At 40.7% G+C, this 24745-nt stretch overlaps 1 protein-coding gene across 3 annotated transcripts in view; it reads left to right on the top strand.

Annotated features, from left to right (window-relative positions):
- TET1 (tet methylcytosine dioxygenase 1) overlaps positions 1-24745 on the top strand; it is a 63604-nt gene that overhangs the window by 30347 nt on the left and 8512 nt on the right. For all 3 annotated transcript variants that reach the window (XM_048310703.1, XM_048310701.1, XM_048310702.1), the window contains 7 exons: positions 1102-3625; positions 4860-4950; positions 5583-5676; positions 17167-17375; positions 18251-18401; positions 20911-21000; positions 21437-21574. In XM_048310703.1, coding sequence (XP_048166660.1) covers positions 1102-3625; positions 4860-4950; positions 5583-5676; positions 17167-17375; positions 18251-18401; positions 20911-21000; positions 21437-21574 — 3297 coding nt within the window. The remainder of the gene's footprint in view (positions 1-1101; positions 3626-4859; positions 4951-5582; positions 5677-17166; positions 17376-18250; positions 18402-20910; positions 21001-21436; positions 21575-24745) is intronic.

Genomic DNA, 24745 nt, shown 5'->3' on the forward strand with positions numbered 1-24745 from the left:
TTGTATTGCTGGTTTGAAAAGCTGTCTGGGTGGGTTAAGGTTACAGGTGATTGAAGAACTCTTAAATGTTGGAATCAGATAAAGTACCAGCACTATCTATTGTGATTTAAAATTATTTTTTAAAAGGAAATTTAATATAATTAAAATCTGAATAGCATAACAAAAATTGGATTCCTGCCTTCATTACTGTTTTTGCCTAAGTTTCTGCCTTAATTTGTTTTATTTTTGCTTTGCATGACTCCTTACTTCATATCCATAATACTATCTTAAGGCTCATATGTATGTGCTTTCTAGGACACAGTATTCTGACTCTGTCTAGATTTTGACATTGCTTCAATCACTTGTACTGTATAATATCAGTGAAGATGAACATTTATAACGAAATAGTAGAATTTAGCATTTACTGAAATACAGTTTTGAATGGCTTACATGAGAGACTGTTGAGAAACATGGAAATTTCCTTCTAAATACAGAAGCTAAACAACTGTTTAAAGAATAACTTCCAAGTGAGCTGATGTAAATTGGCTTTCTATTCATTGCTGCTTAGGGTTTGTAATTATTTAAGGACTTGAAGCAAGAATGGTTGGTTTTCAGGATTACCTAGAGTGTCCAACCAAGTGGTATATTGGTTTAGCCAGTTTATTGGTCTAGCCAAATTAATGTAATTATGCCAAAATACTGCTGAGCTTTGTGGTATGAGCCTTTGGATTTTTCAGTCTTGCTTTTAGCAAAAGTTTTTAACCTATTTTTAATCTGCTTATGCAAATTTATTAAAAATTGAATCCTTACATCTAATTCTAAATGCTAACATCGTTTATCTGACTATTCATTTCATTAGTCTCCCACCACCACCCACATTTACACAATTTCTTCCTCTGCCCCTCAACAGTGGGGAAAAATAGTTATAAATATGGATAAGGGTCTTTAGCCTTCAGGTTATTTTATAACTTCCTGTTTTGTTCTTTTCCGATGTCTGTGCCTAATTAGGATATTTCTCGTATCTGTCAAAGGAAGGTTTAATTGCTGTAAATATGAAGCCTCTTATTTTTAACATGCTTTGAACAGCTGTTACAACAAAGGTTTTTTATTTTTGTTTTATAGGCAAATTTAGAAAACAAACCAGTAAATGGCCGCAGACCAGAACTCATGGAATGCAGTATATGTGGTCATGGTGAAAAATACAGGGTGAAGACAAACCAAGCAGTACCCACTGAAAATGTGCAGTGTAAGGAGAAAGAGAGAATGACTGGCTTAGAAGCAGAGAAGTGGGCACATAACGAGAAGCCATCCTTTGGTGTCCATGTCAACGGCGACGTCCGTGGTGCTGTGACGGGCACCGAACACTTGAAACATGCTGACCACAGTGAAAGAGCAGCCGCTCCCAGTCAGTTTGCTGAAAAAAAATCCTTTGTGCACACTATCAAAAATGGCATAAAAACCCTGCATTATTCACCACCAGAAGCAGTTGCTTCACTGAAAAATGTATCTGTAGAGGAAAGGACAGATTTGACAAGCAACTCCCACATGCAATGGCCGAAAGGTACCAATCTGAATAACATAGTAAGCACTCTGACAAGTGGCACTGGCTGTGTTCACCCAGAAAACCAAGGGAATCTTTTAATGAAAGAGGAAAACTGCACTTGCAGCATCTCTGAGTATTCTGATAAGTCAGTTTTGCAGACAGGTTCCAGCTTGGATCTGCAGGAAAGCTTGTGTTGTCCTCCACTGCCTGAAGAGGAACTGCAGGCAGGGAAGGATGGCTTTAAAGTCCCTCAGGTGGATACACAGCCTGAGAATTCTGCACTCCAGCCGACTTTCCTGTCCTTGATTAAAACCCGAAATTTAACTCTGGAGCAGGTTGTAGCTATTGAAGCTTTAACACAGTTGTCTGAAGCCCCTTTAGAAACAACTTCACCAGCTAAAACTGAAAGTACTGAATGTCCAGGAGAAGCAACTTGCAACTTGCTCCATGGTTTTAAAAGGGATATCTCATCCTCCTTCACATCCTCTGCATTACAAGAAATCAAAGACACTTATTTGCAGAATGAGCAACAGCTCTTGGCTCACTGCACTCACTCGCAGAAGCAGCTCCCTAATAAGGCAGTGTTATACAATGGCCAAAGTTCAGTGTCTGAATTGTGTGATAAACCTGCCAGTCTGGCTGGGGAGATGTATAAATTACAGTTATCCTCAAGAGATACCAAAACTTTATCTGACTTAACATCTAGTGCAACATCATTTTCAGGATATGATTCCAAGAAAAGTTGTGCTCATGAGCCAGTCACCCTTGCAGGGTATTGCAATGCTTCATGTAATGTCCAGCAAACAAGGAACAGCTTGGAAACTCCTGGCCAGTTAGAGCAAAAGCCAACATGTAATGATTTGAAATTGGAAGGTAGTTCTTTGATTAAAGAAGGAGGAATTCACAGCCAGGATGAAGAGGATGTAGCTGCACAACTAACTCAACTGGCAGCGCTGATTGAATCAAACCAGACAAATCCAGAGCAGAAGAATGACATAAAGGCATCACTGCTTAATCTAATATCACATGAGAGGCAGCCAAAATATAACCAAGATGTGTTGCAGAAGAAAGAATCTGTATTTTTTAGGCAAAACTATAGTTCCTTACTGTTAAAGCAAAAGCAAGTAACAAATAAGAAAGGAAATGCTGTGCCATGGAAACCAAGACACAGAAAGAAGCCTCAAGAAGTATGCTATCAACAAAATAATCAAAACCAGCTAGAGCTGTTGTCATGCCAGCATAGTGAATTGCAGGACATTTGGATATCATCAAAGCTGCACAAGCTTGGTCAAACCATGCCACAGGACTCCAGGGTAGCTCCATCTGAAAAAAAATCTCCAAGAACCAAAGTACAGAGAGTGCTCAGTCAAAATACTTTAGCATCACAAGAAAAAACTAGATTATTTCTCCCACAGGCACAGATAAAATTCCACAGATGTTTACCTGAGGCACCGCAGGAGAAAAAAAAAGACAGGTTGTTTGGCTGTGAAGTGGTGAATGAGCAAATGAAAACTGCAGGCACCAGTGACCCACTAGGCACTGATCCACTGAAAAATGAAGTTGTTGCACGTAGCCAACATAGCGACCTGTCCTCCCGTAATCCTCTGGCTGTTTCACAGCTGAAAACAGCATCCTTGTTGAAAAGACCAACTGAAAACCTACAGATGTTTACAGAAAAATGTATTTCTCAGGTACAGCAAACAGCAAATGTCAGTCAGGCGCATCCTTTGCCGCCAACTTTTAACGAGTCTAACCTGAGAGCTAACGAAATGTGTAGTGAAAACAAAGCCTATGTTCAGCAGGTTCAACAGGTAGATCCGAAGTCACAGGTGCTGCCTATTCCCTGTGGTGGGGCCCAGGTACCAGGTTCTGCTGAAGCTCTCAGGAATATGGAGTGTATGGGTGAGGTGACCGTTCTGACATCAACCAGTTTGGGTACTGACCACGCCCAGAGCACAGGTGACTCAGGGTGTTCCCCAGCAAAAAACACGCTCAGCAGTTTCCTTGAATCACCTATGAAGTTTCTTGATACCCCTACAAAAAATTTAATAGACACACCTACCAAAAAAGGACAATCTGAATTGCCAACTTGTGACTGTGTTGGTAAGTGTTTTTGCTAACTTTTGCCTGTACGTTTCAAATGGAGGTGTGCTCATGTTGCTTCCTTTAATGTGAGGAAGTGTATGTGACAGCTGTTGCAAAAGAATCAGTGTTTCAACCATTAGAAGAAAGGAGGAAATTATCTTTCCCCTCTTTGTAACTTTTGCTTGGTGTTCTTTGGGCTTGCAAAACACAGCAGAATTGAGTATTTTTTGTACTCCAGCTGGCAGGTTTAGGTTTAAATCCTTCTCTTAAATTTGAACCTGGAAGAAAGGGAGATTTTCTGTTTGTTGTTCTGCCATTGCTGATTTGTGCTTTATGTGTACTTACCTGCATGGTATCAGGTCATGATTTTGATGGTGTAGAACTGGTTTGTGCCTGAGTGGGCTGGGCAACAGTGTCCCAGTGTGTTGTCCTTGTTGCCTAAATCTGTTAGGCAAGCAGGAGAGCATAGCTGGGGGTGGCCTTGTTCCTGTCACTGTTAGTCCCAATGGTCACTGTGAGATGGCCTGGAAGAGTCCATGTCCAAGGGTCCTGACACCTGGCCACGTGGAGGAGAGCTCAGGTGGAGTTGAGGTGGGACCACTTGCGGAGTAACTCTGTTGCAGCAGGAGATGTCCGAGCAAGCTCTGCATGAAGGGTTGTGCAAACACAGCTCGGCTGAGAGTGTGAGACGCACTTTGTTGTCACTATCAGAGCACCCAGATGGAAAGACAAGTCAGACCCTTCACAACAAATCGTACGCAGGCAGATTGTTTCATCTTGGCTTTCATGTTCTGAATCTACAGAGTGCTTGTTAAGAGGCCTGGGTTATGTTTTCTGTTCTGTAGGATATGACTATCAGTTAATTTATTTTATTGCCCTCAATTCCCGTTTGTCTGAAATGAATTAGTAATGTTCCTACCAACAAGGATATTGGGAATTTTACTTAGTCAGTACATGCCAGCTCCTCTTATGAAAATTTTAAAGAATGCAAAATATTGCTATAATTAGGGTTTTACTTTATAACATTAAAAAAAAATACTAGCAGAATCATCAGAAGAAAGAAGTATAAAATAATTTCAAAGTGTCTGAAGAAAAAAGCTTGTCATACTCTTTGTTCATGATATTTCAGGATCAAATTTTATGTGTTCTAATTTAATTTGGAAGGCATTTCCGTAAACTGTTTGTAAGTTTACTTTTAATGGGGTAAATAAATTTTGTATGTGCCAACATCATTTTCTTTTCCTGCTTACAGAGCAAATTATAGAAAAAGATGAAGGGCCCTATTACACGCACCTCGGGACAGGACCAAGTGTTGCTGCTGTGAGAGAAATTATGGAGAACAGGTGAGGAAAATTCAGCTTTTAATGCTCATTGTATTTTTGACTGTCTAAACAGGGAAGAAGTAGAGCTCTGAGAAATGAAGTGCTGTGTTTAGCTTTGTTTTACTGAACTTTTGTCAGTACTCATTTGTAAAGTGTTTTCTTGTTCAGATGTGCATGCAGTGAACACGAGCACTTCAGGTCCAAACTCGTGTCTTTTCTGAGTCCTTGCAACCTCAGGGCTGAAGTTCAAGTGCAGTGTGTTCTGAGGTGCCCTTGAAGTCAATAGGAAGGACAGAGATCAGCAGCTGGCAGAATAAGGTTTTCTGGTGTCCTACCTGTGAAGAAGCTGTGGCAAACTGGAAAGAAAAAGGTCGTATTAGTGACTGGTTGCACTAGGATTTGTATGTAGATCACATTTTCTTACCCAGATAACATTTCCTTAGTGGCAGAAGTTTATCAGAAGAGAGATGTCAAAAGCTACTCTTGCAAGTAGGGTTTTAAACTAAAAGGATTTTTTTTTTTTTGCTTTATAAATACTTCAGGTTTTTTCTGTTCTCAGTAAATATAAATTCATTAATCCTTTATTGAAAATGTTTCCTCTTTTAAAATGGTCTACAGTAGTTTGTTTTACTCATGAACTTTTTTTAATGCAGGTATGGAGCAAAAGGAAGCGCTGTAAGAATAGAGGTAGTGGTTTATACAGGAAAGGAAGGAAAAAGCTCTCAGGGGTGTCCAATTGCCAAGTGGGTAAGTTTTTATGTTAAATCAATTAAGTTGTTTTGTGTGGTTTCAAATGATGTGCGGTCCTTGACTTCAAATATAATCTGGTCTTTAATGAAGATCTGATTCTTAATTGGTTGAAAAGTCTGCCTGAATGATGAAGCTAAGGAAAACAATTTGTTTGGGTTTTTTTAAATTTAAATTTAAGGTGTGGTGCTGTATGTTATGTACGGTGGTTTGAAAGAATGTGAAAGGAAGAGGCTTAACAGAGCTAGCAGAGATGAACAAGGGTAGAAATACCCTGACAGTGTCTGCAAGTTGGGGTGTTCTGTAAAATATGTCATTGGAAATTGTGAAAGAGAGAAAAGAAGGGATGGTTGCTTGAGGGAGTTGGAAAACTATCCAGGAACATTTTTAAAAACCCTTCTCAGTTGCATGACCACTAGAAGAAAAGAGAGTGATGGGAGAATTTCAATCTCATATGCTAAGGGGTTCATTACTATTTTTGAGGTACTGAACTCAGTATTTGAAAATGTAAATGTTATGATGATAGTTTTCACCAAAGTCTTGTCTTGCATTGCTTCATAGGAGCCAGGAAATGAGGTAACAGACACAAGCTCCAGGAGAGAGCTTGGAAAGAAATGATTGTCCTTAATCTTTGCTGAAACCACTGAGGGAGGTAAAAAGTAGACTGGAAATCTTGTAAACTGAGTTTTGGAAATAATAAAAGAACTTGGTTGTTAAAAGAAAAAAGATGTATTGCTGTATTTAGGAATTTCAGACTTGATTGAAAAAACTGAAGGTAACTGTACAGTTGATAGGGTAGTGCTTGTAACTACATGCCAAAAATAAGGTTATTGCATATTGTATGTGAGTGAATTTGCATGTTAAACATTTACTGGTTGTGGTTGGAACAAATGTGTTTTTTATACTCAATACATAAAATATTTTTCAGAAGGGAATCACATATGCGCTCGTGCTTCAGATAATATTTAATAACAAATTCAGTATCCAAGAAAAAAAAATTAAAACTAATTTCATAAACAATTCATCCAAAAAGACTGGTAAGATTCTTCTCAGTGTTTCAACTAAGTAAAACACTTAGTCTTAACAGAGGACAGGAGCTAAAAATTTTACCATAGAAACAGTTGTGAGCAGCTAAAAGGAAGAAGGCATTTAAAACTAACTCTTAACCTTGATTTTTCTCTTGCCAGTATCAACATACTGTGTTTTATATAAGACAGAAGTGGCAGGATTTATGGTGTCCCACAGGTGTGTGCATTGTGACAGTCGAAGTGCTGGGGTGCCTATGGAAAGGGCTGGTTTAAGGTATAGGGACCTGCTCTCCAGTTAGATTTTCACCTTTCTGTATGTGAAATGTTTGTGAGAGGCAACTGCAATGTTCATTTAACTGAAGTTCTAGGGAGCAGTGACTTTCTTTTGTGTGAGTTTACACCTAAAGAGGAAGAATGTTTTTCCAAGTCTGCTGTTACTGTGTGGCTGTTCAGTACAAGAGAGGGAAAGGAATCCCTGACATCTCCTGTAGAACTGTTTCATCCTGAGTAAAATCCATATTTTGGGTTGATGTTCTTAATATGCTGCATTAATTTTTCATGGGCAGTGCTACTTTTAATCCTTTTATGGAGCATATTTGGGTTTTGGCTAAACCAAAGAGACTTAATGGTGAAATTTGTTTGAAAGCGTCTGGAAAAGGCTTGCTGTGCTCTTTGATACTTGTAGCCATGAGGCTCTGTAGCTGCACAGGGACTTTCACTTACTCATTTCCAGTGTCCTTTGGAACAGACTCATTTCTGCTTTGTAGATGGACATACTCTTGCCCTTAGGGTTCCTGAGGGACTCACTGCTGAGAGCACTGGGATGGAGCTCTGCTGAAGCAAACAGAATAAAAGAAGGGAACTTAATCTGTTGATCACATTGAACTATTTTTTCCCAATTAAATTCCCCTATTTCCACTGGGTTATTTTATTTTTTGGTTCATTAGAAACATTTTAAAATTTAAGGAGGCTTTCTAAAATACCTGTGTCCATACATTTTTCTGTTAGTGACTGCATTCCATAATACTGAGTGACTCCTAAGTTATTTTCTCTTAAGTGACTCCCAACATGTACCTGGTGTGTTAAACATCTTCTGAGACAGACTCCTTTCTCCTAGAGGAGCTGATGTTCTCTTCCATAGGTTTCAGGTTGCCATTAACTTGCAGAATTATTTCTCTTTCACTCTTTTAATAATAAGCATCTCTTCTGTATTTTTTTTAATGTGTTATATTTTAGGGTGATACTTTGTGCCTCTGGATATGAACAAGAATGCTCCTATTAGTTAAACGTTTTCAGTAAATACTGCCTAGGGTTGGAAACCTTGTGCCTGTTCTATGTGTTGGTATCAGACTGACACCCACACAAACTGGGAAGATGAGCTTGTGATTGTTTTCACTGCATGAGGCAGCAAGAACATTGCTTGACCTCTGGGTTTTTTTCTTTTCCCCATCAAATTGTGTTGTCTCATTTGTTTGTCAAAACAGAATTAATAGAGTTTTGCCACAGATTCCAAATGTGTGGATATCTGTGTAGGTGACAGGTGTGTGGTCAGAAAATAACTTAGCATTCTGGGACACTTGCTGGGGTAAATGTATTCTTCCTTCTTTTATGTTTGGATTTCTTTTGCTTTTTTGCTTTGTCCATGTCATCATACTATTTCTTAGTATGTTAAAGAAAGAAAAGTTTTGAAGTACTGAAATGATTGGCCTGTCACTCTTAGTAGCCTGTTTGTGTAATGAAAGGTTTCATGTTACTGTGCATCCCCTAGAACCAGCCAGTGGTGACTGAACTCACTGGTCCCACTGTTTCATCAGAGCTTTAGCTGGTAACAGATGTGTTGTGGTTTGGTTTTCTCCTGCTCTGTGTGATGGTAAGTTACAATTACCTCAATTTATGTGAAAGTTAGCTCACTGTAGGCATCATCTTGCAGCACTGAAGCCAAAGGCACATCACTGCAGACCTCAGAGGGGGGTTGAGCTTTGGGTCTTGCTGGTTTTGGATTAAATCCATTTCCTGTGGGTTCCTTCTCCTGGTTTCAGTGGATGTTGACTTGGATCACCTAAGGTATCACTGCTATCTTTTGCCTTCATTTGGAGTTGCAATGCAATTTTTAAAGCTCCAGCTCTGGAAAAAAGATGAGAGAGAAGAAATGACAAAACCCTCCAGGTCAGGCTGAGGTTCTTTTTGCCAATCTTGTGTCTCCATGACTGATAAATAGCACAAAGGTGGAAGAGCAAGGCAGTTGCTCACTTTTGCTCCAGAAAACTCACTTGGTTTCCAGTAATTCACAGCTTTGTGCTTCCCTGAGCTGGAGGCAGTGTTTTTGTGTTCAATTGCCTTTCATAAATGTTGTCGTCTTTTTTGCCTTTCCTTCCTGTTCTCTTTTGCTGGGAGTTACAATGTTGGCAATAATGATTTCATCCCTGTGCTCCATTCCCAGTAATTCCTTGCAGTTGTTTTTGCTTTTTCACTGTTGCAGAGCAGCAATTTGGGATTTTCATAGCACTTTCAATCCTTATGCCAGATTCTCATTCCTGCATGGTAATGCCCAGCTCAGAGTCACTTGAGAAGTTTGAGCTTTCCCTGTGCATCAGCTTTTCCTGGGTGATCCGTGCCTTGCCCTCACAGATACCAGGCTGATGTGATCACGGCACTAACTGATTTCTTCCGGGGGCTTTTTATAAAGCTGGGTCCTCTTGGGAATCTTCAGGCGCTCTGGTAATAATGTATGAAAAATCAAGACAATGCACATCACATTTAATACTGCAGTTGTTTGATCCTTGAGTTTCTTTTGTGGGTATCATCTGAACTTGGCAAACGGCTGCTGTTTGGGGGCAGGGAATGGTGGTTTGGGTTTTGTGTGTATGTTTGTTTTTTACTATTGTTCTCTAACCACTTCTGTCAGGGCTTTAACTTAAAAAAAAAAAAAAATTCTTGGGTGTCCCCTATGAAGCTTTTCTGACATGGGAATCTTTCCAAACTTCTTGTTTGTGAACATTTGAGCCTTATCTTCTCTGAATGCCTTTTTTTTTTTTAATTTGTTTTGTTTCTTTTTTTGTTTGGTTGGTTTTGGTTTTTGGGTTTTTATTAACAGTTGGATGATCCGTTGACCTTTTCGATTCTGTTATCTTGGTGGTAGCCCTAATTTCTTTGAAAATACCATGCTATGGTGCTTTTATGCCTTTTGGAAGTTGTTTCTTAGACTCTTTCGCTTGTGTACTGTTTGCCCTTTTTGAGTTTTTTATTTATAGTTTGACAGATCTCTATTTTATTTATGTTGGTTGTTTATTAGTAGGCTGTATAAATAATAAAAAAGTAGGAGTGGAATAAAAACAGATAAAAATCCTCATTCCAGTCCTGTACAAACACAAACCTGATACTAGCCACTAAAACTAATGTTTTTGAAGTAATGCTTAGATGGCCCACTGTTATAATAAAGATTTTCTAGATCACTGAACTGATAGGAATTTGTAATTAAATGCCAGAAACTACAATTTGTGAAGTCCTGAGTGAGCCTTAATAACAATAAACTGTTCTATAGATGCAGAGAAGATGTTTTTCTTCAATTTGCTAGTTTGGTTTGAGTTGAGAAAGTCATTGAAAGTGGGAATTGAGAAAGTGAGAAAATGGAGAAGTTACTCCTGCTTTGACTCTCTCTCTGTTATTGTTGGTATTAGAAGAGATGTGTAATCTATTAAAGGCAAATGGCTCTGTGATCGTTATTTTCTGTATCCTGCTTGGCAGTTAAGGGGTCAGAAGTTACAGTGCAGCCCTGTTTGTAGGGGACAGTGAAGCTGTCATGTAATTTGGAACATGAGTGGGGAATTTTAAAAATAGATTTGAAAGAGGCTTTAAAGTAAATTCTGCTGGACTGACTGTCTCCTAGACACAGGTGTAAGTAGGATGTGCAGTTCTGTTTTGCTTTAAACAGCCTACTGTACTTTGTGCTTTTATTTCATTTATTGAACTGTCTTTATGATTAAGTGATGTTCTCCATAGAAGTCTTCAAGGAAATTATTTTTAGCAGATAGAGAGGGTGGTTGGTGGGGGTTTTGCTCACTTTTTTGGATAATGTTTTATTAGAGCATCACTTTCTTGCCATAGTGTTGTGCCACATTATGTTAGTGTGTGTAGCTGTGCAGGCACTATTTTCAATGTTGGCTAAATACAGAATTAGAGGAGTTTAGTTTGGACAAAAATGTTTGTAACATCATCCAAAGTAAAGCTGTTCCTTAAGTAATAGTAATAAAGTAAAAAATGAAGGAGAAAAGCTATGTTAAGGTAGACAAGGTTAAGTATTATTAAAGAGCAAGAATTTTGGCATTCTCACTACTTTATTTAAAGCAACGTGACCTCTGAACAAACATCCCTATCAAACCAAGGGCAGCTTTCCATGGCTGCAGTCTGGCAGAAAGGGAAGCCTAAGGGAGTGAGGAGGGGAAGGGCAGTGGGAGCTGAGACATGGATTTTGTCCTCACTTCTGCAGTGCTGGTGGCGTGATTGCAGAAGAATCAGCCTGTATGTACTGCAATCTGCTCATCTGTAACCGGTGCAGCACTGGTGCCAGGAGCAAATGGAAAAGAAGTGTTTGCAGATAATTGCAGGTATTGCACATCAGTGATACTCCTGCAGAAATGGCTAAGGAACTTTACAGGATTGGATTGACAGCAGCTGTTCAGAGCTGTCTCCTTTGATGCACCACCAAGAAGAGAGAATTCAGCAAAGTGGAACTCATTTCCATTTTCATATCTCTTAGACATGCTGAGAATAAAAGGATGTAACATTTTCTAGTAAGAAAAGAGTTTTAATGTGGTTTAGTGTATGTTTAGGGGGCAATTAGGAAAAAGGAGGGCGGACTCACTTCTGTGACAAGCTGGACCATTTGTTCTGCTGTCTGTCACAGCACTGCCTGCCAGAACAGCAGCAGGTTTGAACAGCAACTTGCACTGGCGGATTATTAAGGAACTGTAGCAGAGTCTTGTCCTGTATTGAGGGATCTCCATACACAGACTCTGTACAGAGGCAAAATCTGCAGGTTAGAAAACTTGGAGCCACAGTGCTCTAAATGAGTTTCCTATTTCAGGAAATTACAGGGAACAGTTAAGTATGTTCTCACTTTCAAATCAATTACTGATACCCTGCAAAGGAGACATAGTTTATTCTACTGAAGAAATTCAGAATGGGCTGGAGGGAATACTGCAGTGGAACCACATGGAGGTGAAAAAACCCTAAAAAGGACTTTTTTTGTTGATTCTGTTGTTCTGGGGGTTTTTTAATCCAGTAATTTATAGGAGTGTGTTTAGCGCAGTTAAAATTTTATGCTCTTTGCTAGTGGTGTCTGGTTTCTATCATGTTAAAGTTAACAGAGCTCTTCTGGTGATGGTAATTGGAAAGTAATTTCTCATCCATGTGGTAATTCAGCATCTGGTGGGCTGAACTTCTGCAGGCTCTTAGCTACTTCCATAAGTTGTGTACATGCTAATTTAGGTAGACTGGCTTATGTCTCGGGACATTTTTATTCACAGTGTACTTATTCCTTGTTCTAGAGCTCCTGCCAAGGAAGTAGAACTCAAGCATTTGGACAGCTGAAGCAGGTTTTATTGATAGTGTAACTTTACTGATGCTGTTCATTGCAAACTGTTCAAAAATGGTTTGGAAAAAGTGGGAGACAGGAGCCAAACTGCTGATGATAAAAAGTTGTTTAGGATAATGTAAGAAGGACAGGCATCATGAAGAGCAGGAAGGACTTGCAATCAGAACAAATGGCCACTAAAATAATAGCTAAAACTCACTTGATAAAGTCCCACAAAAAGCAGTGTTGTGGTTTCACATGCACAGTGATGGACACTGGAGTGTTAGTGCTAAAGATAATGGCTCATTAGACATCAGCTTGTTCAGTCATGATGGAAACAGCAAAACTGGTGAGAATTACTGGGGAGAAACAAAGAAAACATGGAACATAGTTCTGCCTCTGTGAGAAAGTGTGTTGCCCCCCAGGCTGGGGTACTGGCTAGGTCTGGTCCCCCAGCAGAACTGGGAAAGGCAGGTGCAGACTAGCCAGCCTGGCAGGAGGGAAGGGGACAAGAAAGCAGGGTTCTCTCAGCTTTCCAGTAGCATGGAGAGCTGAACAGCAATGTCTTACCCAGTCTCATTCTGGATCAAGACTAGAGGGCACTGGCAAGGAGCAAGCTCTCCAGGAAGGAAAAGTAATGTTTTTTTCTTTCACATAATCTGTGATTAAGCTTCCCTGATAATGTAGTGGGTGGTAAATTGCTGCATGGATTTAGCAATGAGTGGGAAAATGCAGAAAAGGCAAATCCTTGAAAAGCTGTGAGAGAGCACATCCCCTGAGCTGCTGGTGGGTGACTGGAAGGTGCCTGGCTTCGCTGAAAACCATCTCCACATCCCAGTGCCTTTTTTGCTGTTCAGTCATAGGCAACTGCTGTTAGTCACTCAGGGTCAGGATAAGGCTGGACAGTCTGCTGCTCTGGCCTCGTTCTTGTACTCTTCAATTTTTAGTATCCCTTTCTGTCTCTTCACTATCCTTTTATGCAAAGGTGTGAAAAATCTCAACTTCTCCTCTTGTTTATCCCATAACTTGTTGCTAAATTGTTGGCGCAGATTCTGCTGCATATGGCACCTCTTCAATAAATATGCTGTAGCTTTTGGGTCATGCTTTCTGGTAAGAAAATTGGTTAAGTTTAGACCTTTGTGGCTTGTAGAAACAGCAGTGTAGCTGTGGTGTGTTGCCTTAAGAGCTGTTGATTGTGTTTGTGTCTGAGCTGGCTGTGGCTCACCTTGAAGGCTCTCTCATATTCTCAGGTTCTGCTGTTTGAGACTATCTGGGCTAGCTGATAAAATGAATTACTTGAGTTGCTGACTTCCTTTGGATGTACACATCAACAAGGACACCTGGATAGCTGTAGGAATGCCGAACGTGGTAGTGGTGGGTGCACCAACTACAGCACCAGAAGGATGGAACAAAACTGGGATTAAAAATGGTCAAAATAACTGAGCATCCTGCCCAAATTAGCAACCTACAAGGATGGTACTAATGGTACTATGTGTCCAATAGGTGAGTGCTCCAAGGAAGCTCTGTGGAAGGGGCTGTGTCCCATGTCAGTGTTTCCTTTTGTCCTAGCCATGGTGACATTTGCACACAGGTGAGAGAGTGGGTAGCCTGTCACTTCATGCCCTGTTACTGAGTGCAGAGTGGGTATCAGTTGAGCTTTGTGGAGAAGTTTGTTAGAAGTTTTGTTCTTTCCAGAAGTTCTGTGTTGCAGCTGAAACAGATTATTCATAGTTAATGTGGGAGTCTTGATGGATACTTAGCACTGATGACATCGAGTGCTTGCTGAAAGAGCTCAGGAGTGATCTGGCCCTGCATACTTTCAAGAAGCTGACCATGGCATGTAGAATCATTTAGGCTGGAAAGGCCCTCTAGGATCATTGAGTCCCATCATTGACCCATCATTAGCACTGCCAAGTCCACCACTAAACCACATCCCTAAATACCACATCTTACATGTCTTTTAAGTTCCTCCAGGGATGGGGATTCCACCACTGCCCTGGGCAGCCTGTGCCAAGGCTTGGCAGTCCTTTCTGTGAAGAAATTTTTCCTAATATCCAGTCTAAACCTTCCTTGGGGCAACTTGAAGCTGTTTCCTCTTGTGCTATTGCTTGTTGTATTTAAGCGTTACATAATGCTTCAAAAACTTGTTACAAGTCTGTTTTGTTGATTATGTTATTTTTTCAGTGTGAGTCAGTCAGTCAGTCATGGTTAGCTTGTGTGGAAAAGCAATTGCAGGGGAAAGGTTTTTATTTTCCCATTCTAAAAACCTAGCTTTTAAGTTCCTCCACTTAACAAATTATTACTTTCTCATGCCTTTTAAATGCATTAGGGACCAAAATTAAACAAACTGAAGTATTAAATTATTTACTTTATCACTGTTGCTAACTACATCACAGAAATAATGAGTAATACCAAAAACCTTTGGACACAAGGTTTGCCAGCTGATTTCTGCATTGTTCCCAGTCTGAGGAAACACTCCAGAGTTCAGTTGCCATGCTCAGAATGGCTTTTCTGTACATTGAGTGTGGCACTGCTGTGGATTTATTAGTATTATACAGGAGAGACTCAGTTTATTAATTCTGTGAGAATGTCAGGGGTAGCATGTGGAGGGAATCATCAGTTCCTATGGGAAAGCAGCTCGGCTCCAGCTCTGGCTGTACTGTCTCTGGCCATGGGCCCGCTCTGGTGCGGAGTGGGCTCTTCTGAGCCTGTAACAGGTGGGAGAAGTGCCTGATCTCTGGGAACAGAAGGACAGGAGAGCTCCGGCTGTAGAGTCGGGTGAGCACATGGTGTAACCTGACCCACAGAAATGAAATTCACACAACTTATAAATCCCTTCACTGCCTTTGTGGCCACAAAGGTGATGGGCTCTAAAATGTTTTGGGGTCCAATAACAGTATTGGATTCTCTGCTATATACATAATGAAGCAAATTCCAGCTACATTTAACTCCAGGAAAGTGTGGCCTTGGTTTAAAGGAAACTATAAATTTTCTTTGTGTTCACTTGTCATTTTTCCTGGACTCTGTTTCTAGTTTAGAGCTATATGAGAACTTTAAAAGGGCAACATGATGTTGTGCAGTACCAGACTGTGCTATTGAAGTTACAGCCTAGAAATGAAAAAAAAATTTAGAAAGAAGCCTAGAAGCATCATTTCATACTGAGTAACACAATTAAGTTGTTCTTCTGGCTTGAAGGAACTGTGCTGCCTGAGGAACGTAAAACTCATATTGACATGAGTAACCTGTATTTTGTATCAGCCATAACAGATTTTTGTATACCTCACCTAAATGTAAATGAGTTGGATTATTTTTCTTTCGTTATAAAACATACTGAACCTGTTGGGGAGTTACAACCAAGACTCCTTTTGAGGAATGGTCTATCAGAGGCATTTACTCGTATTCTCATGAAGCTTAAGGCTCATTGTAAGAGTGTGTGATTAACTTTAGAAGGGCCATACTTTCTCTCTTGACACAAATTAACTTCAAGTTTGCTTCTTCCTGCTCAGCCTGCACAGATGCTCTTTTCAACTGTTCATCTGTTGCAAACCTTTTCATTTGCAGATGAATTGCAAGTGTGCTTTGGTCCCTGCTTTTAGTGAGTCAAAATGATTTAGATATTCAGAGGTGATCAGACTAGGGGGTCACATATGAGTGACAGATGCACATCTGGCAGCAAAGCAGTTTTGACATCAGTCCAATAGGGAATCTGCCTGAATGCTCAGATATTTGGAGGTATTCAAAGAGCAAGTGAACTGTTGCCTTCCTGCTTTTATGGTCCGTGCCCAGTGCTGTTGTCTGTTATATGTGGGAGCTCTGCTGATGGAGAGGGTGCTGGATGAAGGCCGGGTTGAGCGGCTGCATGCCCAGAGCAAGTGGGTTTTGACGGAGCTGGCACAGAGGTCTGCAGTGCAGGGGCTTGTGCACACACAGCAAGAGCCACACAGGTCCCCAGCCTATGTGTGATAGGGCTGAGGAGGATGGAGCCTCTGCTGCCTCAGAGAGCAGTCAACACTGGAGCGTTGACACCTTTGCTGGAGGCTTTGTGCAGGCTGTGCTGGTTAAAACATGTTGGATGAATAAATAAACCTGGTTTTCAAAGACTGTGTTCTAGTATTACCTAGCTTTAATGCATTTTTGGTGGCCTTAAATGCCACTGTTTCAGATTGTGGCAAAAACGTAAATATGTGGGAGTAGGACTATAATTTTTTCCCATTTTTTTTCAGTGGTGTACTGTACTGTCCCATACTGGTTAGCTTGTGTGTGAGGAATAAGGTTTACAAGATTCTGTGTTCTGTATGTCATACAGGTTAGTAAAAACGTCAGCATTCTAAGAACTTTAATGTAGGTAGTCTGGGGATATGTTCTGAAAAATCCCATTGCTTCCCTCACTAAGAACAGTCTGTTCCATCATTTTCTTCTCATTTTTCTTTGCAAGGTGGGAACCATCTTAGGTACTGATCTGTAACGCTAGTAGCTGCCCTAGCGCATGCCTAGGTGTGCTTTTGGAGTGTGTTTTCACATACCTGCCTTCTGGAGTGTTTGGCACTACATTTTCTGTTGTATTTTCAAAGTAACGTTAGGTTCTCAGGGGATCTGTTGTCTTTCTAGAGGTTATTTTCCTTGTAGTGCATCTTCTTTATTATTTGTGTACAACACTTTGAATATTGCTCCTCCTGTAAAATGTACTGCTATTTCTGCTGCAGGCAAAAAAGCAACACAAAATCATGTTCTACACCAGAGATTAGTGTGTGACGCTGTCCCAGTCCTGCTTGCAGATTGACACTCTCTGGGCAGCATTTCTTGCTTTTCCAGCCTTACTTGTCCCAGAGAAGAGCAGCTCATTTGGTGATGCCTGTGCTTGGCAAAGAATAATCCAAGTGATTCTTCCAGGTGATCCGAAGAAGTAGCGATGAGGAGAAGTTGCTGTGCTTGGTCCGTCAGCGTGCGGGACACCACTGCCAGACTGCTGTGATCGTGATCCTGATCCTGGCCTGGGAGGGGATCCCCCACCTCCTGGCAGACACGCTGTACAAGGAGCTGACACAGAGCCTGCGCAAGTATGGCTGTCCCACGAGCCGGCGCTGCGCCCTCAACGAAGAGTGAGTCCCTGCCCTAGGAGCCCTTGAGTGCTCTTGAGAGCTCAGTAGTTCAACTCGTGCATCTAAAATTCCAAACCACCGGGTGTCATTTTGGTATCACACCTCATTCCAGGCTCTTTCTAGAGGAAAGGCTCTCAGTGGGAGTTGTACGTGCCGTGCCCCAGGCGAGGGGTGGCGAGGACCCACTCTCCTGGCTCTGTGCACACAACATGGCCAGTGTGCCCTGTGCACACACAGCTGTGCTAAAAGAGCTGCCAAGAAGGAGGTTTGTGACTTTGTAAAGTAGACGTGAGGTTGAACACTCAAGACTAGGATCTTCCTCTCTATGCCTCTGAGAGGAATTTAGTTTAATCGGTTAGAGAATATATTGCAACTGCAGTGATGCCTGTGTGCTGATTTCTGTGTAGCCCACATTCAACAGACTCTGAGCTGTATGGGGACCTAAATCTAATGCTTGTGTTCTTAAAAGGTCTACCCAAAAAGTCAGATCAATTTGGAGTTAATGGTGGTGTTGCACGTAAGACAGGAGCTATTGGATTTGGGGTAAGCTTTAGTAGCAGGGCTGTTCTTGGTTGAAAATGTTATCCAGCTGAAGAAGTCAAAATGAAAGCATGGGTGTATTTATATAGCTATAACTGAGTGTTTATATTTCTGTCCCAAAATTGCGTGTTGGGGAAATTGAGACTGTGCAGAAAAGTCAGCCCTCTACACATGAGTATTTTCTTAATAGAAAATACCTGGTTAAGCCATGAATTTCACAAATTTCTTTTGTTTATGCTCTGTATTATAAAAGAAATAGCAGTGACCTAAAAAACCCCCCAGACCCAAGAGCTGTGTTGCCAGCTGACCTGATGTGTCTTTATTTCCTTTTGTAGTCGTACTTGTGCATGTCAAGGACTTGACCCAGAAACTTGTGGAGCATCATTCTCATTTGGCTGTTCGTGGAGTATGTATTTCAATGGCTGTAAGTTTGCCAGGAGCAAAAACCCCAGGAAATTTAGGCTTCTCACTGATGACCCTAAACAAGTAAGATTTATTTTTTTTTTTTCCCTCAAAATGCCTTTTCTGATGATTTTCAGAACTAGACATTCTCCACCCCTTCTCTCTCCCACATGTATGTGTAACTTACCATAAACTCACACCCAACAAAGTTTTTGTAACTGTAGTATTTAGAGTAAAAGACACTGAGATTTCATTCAATGGAATAATTACTATGTATTTAAATACCATAAAATTATTCTTAATGCTTTTTTGCATGCATATTTAGCTCACTGTGTAACTCTGTGAAATGTTAATTCTTTGTAAGTAAAGGCCTTTTTCTAAGGGCCAAGCCTGTAGCTCAGGGATTCAGGCCTTTTGCCTTGGCACAGAAGATGTTGTGCCTTGGGGTTGCACTGCTTTCCCACTGCTGTAGGACCAGCTGACAGCCTGGGCTCCCCTCTGTCACCAAGGATAAACAGGGTTTTCTGTGGACAGCATGTTTTTGAAATAGTTTTGAAGGAATGAATACACTAAAATGTGATGCAGTGAAATGATACTGTAATTGCTGCTTATGAGTGTTAGTGATGCCATACAGCTGAGGTACTACAGAAAATAGTGATGGATTAGGTGAAGTAACAAACCTCAAAAAAAAAATCCAACCACATTAGTTTTTTTGCATTGAAAATATTTTCATGAAGAAGTAATAAAGGTGTTGTAAGCTGGTAACCACTGCCTGGTGAACAGATAATTCTCAGCGTGACTCCAAAGTGCCTTTTGTTCTGACTGTAGGTGTCTGTAACCCCACTTCCCTATGGAGCTCCTATATAAAAGTACCACATCTTTCCTAGCACAGCTGACATATTTTGAGGCACTCCGGTACCAGGTTCTCCGTTGGGGTTACCCTGCCAGTAATCTTCTTATGTACACACAGTGTGAAACGTCCATTGTTTCTTGAAAGAGAGATGTCACTTGATTCACTGTAGGTAAATATTTCTCCCAGCTCCTGAGTTTTTGTCCTAAAAACAGTTTATGAAGTATTTCTCATGCACATGTGTGTGAATGCAAGCCCTCAGTCTTCTCTGAGCTGTGTGGAGTCCACTTGCACTGTGAGTATTCACAAACCTCATTAGGGCCTGAGGTGGGTGCTTCTGCCTCAGCACAACAGAGCACATGCTGCCCTTCTGCCCTCCTCACTGAACACCTGCCTGAGGCACAACAGGCCAAAACCAGCTCTGCTTGTCTCAAGAGGGAATTTGTTTTATAAACTTCCAGTTTATAGCAAAATGTATTTATTGGGCATTCTTTCATTTTAGGGATCCCATTCCTTCTCTGTCCTCTGCTACTCCCTGTGTGTTCTCCCCCTGTATAATGCTATGCATGGAACATTCTGTGCATGCATTTTCTCTGTAGGTTTCTGGTGCTGAGTGAGATGAGGCAAAGGGTGTAATATACTGAGGAAAGAATGGTTTCTAAGATACATATCCTCCTGGTAGGATGGATAATTAAGGATACATTACCCTTCAATGCAGTTCAGAAAACCTTGTGGTAGCCATTTACAGCTGATAAACTGGGTTTAGTAAGAGTTAAAAATACAGTATGATCTTGTAATGTAACATCACATTGAAAAAAGTGAAGTCTCCTGGTGTTTATGTATGTTGGTGTTTACTGTGTGGTATTAAGTGGGTTTGAGGTTTTTTTAAATAAAATGAAGCAAGCTGTTATTTTTTGCCACTATACACTATGAGAAACTGAAGCTGCAGTTGTCTCTCAAAGCCTGGTCCTTGGAGGAAAAGAAATTAGGGAGTCTGTCGCTGCCCTCTGCTTTCCCAGTTGGTTGGTGATTTTCCTGAAAAAGCAAAAACTTAGGATAAGAATTTAGGGATTGTTTCTACAAATAAGAGCTTAAATACGATGCTGCCATAGAAGCCCCCCTAGCTAATTCTGTATTTATATGGCTTAGCCTAAGGAAGGGAATATTATTTCTGAATCTAGTAGTTATTTCCATTAAGCCCTGAGTTTTGCCCCTCCAAAGAACAAAATAGTTAAAAAATGTTCCTGTTAGAAGTTCTGCTGCAATATGAGAAAAGTACCTGAGAGAAGACCTAAGAGCTGAAGTTAAATGTTATTAGGAGTTTCTGATATGGTGTGTCAGCATAGGCTAAGGCCCCCATAAGCAAAACACTAACAGAAGACCTGGGCTTCCATCCCCACTCAGCTTGGGGCATGATTTTTCTCCTCTGGATGTTACTTCTGTGTTTTTGAGTGCAACATACCTCACTCCTTGACTGTGTATGGAAAATAATGCAGAAATTAGTTCCTGTGTGCTGGGTTCCTTTGACCTAGCAGGTATCCTCTATTGTTATTTGGCTGATTTCTGTTTAACAGTTTTGGTTTAGTCATGCAAAAGTAGACATTTATGGTTAGTGACAAAGGGCAGCAGAACAGAAGTCAGTTTAATAAAATATGAGATAGAAGCTGACCTACTGGGCATCTCTAAACTGGCTGAGATTCTTTTAAAGCAAACTGCAGCACCAAATGTTGCCTTTCCCTGCAGGAGGAACTTCTTGAAAATAATTTGCAAACGTTAGCTACTGATGTGGCTCCGGTTTATAAGAAGCTTGCTCCAGAAGCTTTCCAGAACCAGGTAGGTCTGAGACATCCAGCTCTGAACAGCAGCGCAGTTTCAATCCAAAAAGCAGCCCCCAAGTATGTTCCTGGGTGGAGCTGCAGCCTTTGCCAGGGCCATGAATCCCAGTGCATTTGGCAAGTTTCCATATGCTGCACCACTTTACTTGAACTGGTGGTTAAGCAGCACCCTGAGCTGGGCATATGTGAAAAATGCTTAGAGATAATACTGTAAATAAAATGTTTTTACTACCCAAGACATTTTGCTTGTGGCTGACTTGATTATCTCATTAGCATCCAGCCATAAATATTACATGTTTCATAGGAAAATATATCATTTTGAATCAGTGAGTCTGTCTGGCTGCCTTGATTCTGTCACAAAGCTGCCTGGTGCCTTGTGGGGTTGCAAACCCATGCTTTCAGTCCCGAGTATGTGCAGTTTATTTTCCTTTCAGGTGGAAAATGAGCACATGGGCCCTGACTGCCGGCTGGGCTCCAAGGACGGTCGGCCCTTCTCTGGCGTCACTGCATGCATTGATTTCTGTGCCCACGCCCACAAGGACACACACAACATGCACAATGGGAGCACTGTGGTATGTATGCAGCATCTTCTCATTTCTGCTGTTCACTGGGATTACTGAGAGTTTTAAAGTGCTGCTTGTGGGTTCATTTGCATAAAGGTTTTGAAGTTATTTCAAAATTAACTGCATGTTGCTATTTATCAATGCCCATGTTATTTGCGTATATTTATTACTGTCTACAGAGGACATGAGTTCATCTTATTGCAGAACAGATCAAAAAAGGGATGGGATTGATCCTTCCTACAAAATACCTCCATTCTGTAAAGACACTCAGCTCTTTGGAGAGGCCTGGCCAGGGGGCAGATAAGTTATTCCTGTGAGAGGGTTGATGGTCAAGGCAAATAATTGTCTAACCAAGGAGCTGTACAGACCTCTGTAGAGGAAGAGCTAAAGCAAACTAATTCATTACAAACTTAGCTCACCCAGGCTCATCAAATTCACTCTTTCTTCCACTGGGCACTTACTAGGCTTCATGTTAATGTAGTTACAGGTCAGAAAGTAGACAGTATGAAATCTTGGTGGAGCCAGGTGACTATTATGGTCTTTAAATCTCAGTATGAAAGAAAAACCCACAGATTGGTTGGTGTAGCTGTTGTATGAAATATCTTGATGGATTGCCAGTGAGAAAACTGGTTGGGAATTACTCAGCTGAGTGATCTCCTAGAAATTAAGACCATAGTGTTGAAGAAAGACAAGCTCAAAGGAGAAAAGGTAAAACTGGCAGTGTTCTTTGAGCAGTTGGAGCACTGCAGTGCTCAAAATAACGAGGATGACTTCTTGTACAGCAGTGCAGGTAACAAGAGTAACTTCTGTATCAAAGGATGTCTATCACAAATTGAATTATTGTGTTGTTGTGATTCAATAAAATGTTGCATTTACACCTATAGTTAACATTGAGCATTTGTATGTGACAGTAATGAAATGACTGGTACAGTTGTTTGGTGTTAATTGCGTGCTTGTAAGGTGAGCAAATGTCCGTTCCTTTAAAGTATGGAAGCAGGTTTGGGAATCCACCAGGAATGCCAGTCCTCCACAGACTATTATTTTTGCTTAGTGTTGGAAGTATACATTGCAAAATTGCTTCTGAAGCGTAGGAATTCAATGCCCTTAAAGACTCTAAACTTGAAAATGAGACCTCCTTGTCAGACAAACTGCACAATATGCTTTTTGATGAAATTTAGTTTAGATGTTCTGAGAAGAGTAGTTTAAGTGCTCCATTACCTCTTAAATTAAAGACAAAATGAAATGGCGGCTGAGTCTGCTACTCATTTTGCCATATTGGATCCCAGGAAAGTTCTAAGTTATGGCCAGAAGCACCTGGAGGGACAATTAAACCTTTTTTGAGGAATGTATTGGGGAATAGTTCTACAACTGCATTTATCTGTAATCACCTGATGTTATTTCAGCTTCACATTATCCTTGCTGGTGTTGATACTTTATGGATTGTATGTGGTGTGTTTGCAAGTAATTCCAAGTCTCAGAAGCATGGAACACATTACAGCTTGTGGAAGGTTGTTGTATGGACCATTATGTATCACTTTCTACCAAGTTCTGCCAAATTTTGTTGGTTTTTCAGAACATGACCAACTGATTATAGCTGCTGAAAACTATGCCTTGGAATCTGGTTTTCATGGGTAGCTCACTCACAAATAAATACTGCATACCTGTGTTCTCTTTATTTAGATAGGATTTCTTTAGTATTCTTGCAGCAAGGGGCTATTTGTAAATAGAAAATAGCTGTAAGTATCAACACTTGAGTTTAGCTGCTTGAACTGGGACATATATTGTGCAAACAGAGAAATGTGAGAAGTTCCCTCTGCTAACCTGTGAGCTCCCAGAGGTTCCTGTGCTGTACCTGTGTCACCTGTCTGATGGCACAGCCTGGGGGACATGAAGTGGGCAAAAGGAAAATATGTTTGGGGTTCCCGTCTCTGGTTCTGACCTACACACACCTGTTCAGGATAGATCAGGCCAACAGAACAACATGGTTTGTCTTGGTTGCAAAGGAAAAGCAAAGATGTTTGTATGTGTAATGGTGGGCAAGGCTGCAGCAGCACCTGAGTCCCAGTGGCACCCGCTCTGTCTCCAGCTGCACAGGGAGGGGGTGGGTAGGAAACCTAATTCCATCTTTCAGGTTTAGAAAGGCTGTTTGACTGCTCTGCTGAAACTTGAATGTAAAACATCTGTTATTACAACACAGTGGAAAAGGCTCCATCATTTCTACATGTGAGGTTCAAGAGGACACAGACAGATCAAAGAGACCCAGAATAACACAGTGGAAGCTGTCTGGCTACAGATGGATGTCTGGAGGGAATTACATTGAGTTCCTGGTGCATTTTAAGTTTAAAAGAAGGGAATAATAATGAAGTTTCATAAACATGCAGTTTTTACCATGACATCACTTAATCCAGAATAGGTAATGGGTTTGATCACCAAGCACACTGGAAACCTAAACAAACCATTTGGCCAACATTTCTTTGGCCTTTGAGCATCCTGGATGATTTAGCTGCATGTTCTGAAAAAAACAGAGTATCGGGATATGCAGCTTCACACTGTAAATGGCCTTTAACAGACTTGGTGGTTTTCTCATGTTTGCTTCATTTTGGTCAGTTTGCAACAGTGTCAGTATCAATAGAAAATACTGCTTTTCACTTCTCAGCAGTGGCTTCTAAGTTCCTTAATGTAATATTTTGCACAGATTTGAATATTGGAGGGGTTTTTTAAAGCAGATATTTCTCATTTGGTGAGACTTTACACCTTTAACTGTAAGGTTTTAGCTTATCTGTACAGCCTTTATGGCTGGTTTTCCCATATCATTAATTTTCAGTTATCTGTTTGCCATTGCATCCTCAATTTTATGTTAAAATATTTTAAGGGGGCACTGACTGTGAAAGTATACATGTGTTAAAATTGGTGTTGTGGTATTTGGGCTGTAGATGTACTGGTCTTCAGGTCTGGATACAATTTTGGATATACATTAAATTCTTAATACATAATCTAACTCAGTATTTAATATATGGTGTTTGCTGGAGTTGGCAGTACTTCCACCATAGTTCTGTCAATATACTACCACCCTCAAAACAGTTCTTCATTTTTCTTGTTCCAGAAAGTGTTGGCTTTTGCATGGAAATTTATAACTGTAAATTGGATAAGGGTTTCAATTTTCAAAATAATAAATATTGT

The sequence above is a fragment of the Corvus hawaiiensis genome, chromosome 8 (genome assembly GCF_020740725.1).
Source record: "Corvus hawaiiensis isolate bCorHaw1 chromosome 8, bCorHaw1.pri.cur, whole genome shotgun sequence".
NCBI lineage: Eukaryota > Metazoa > Chordata > Aves > Passeriformes > Corvidae > Corvus > Corvus hawaiiensis.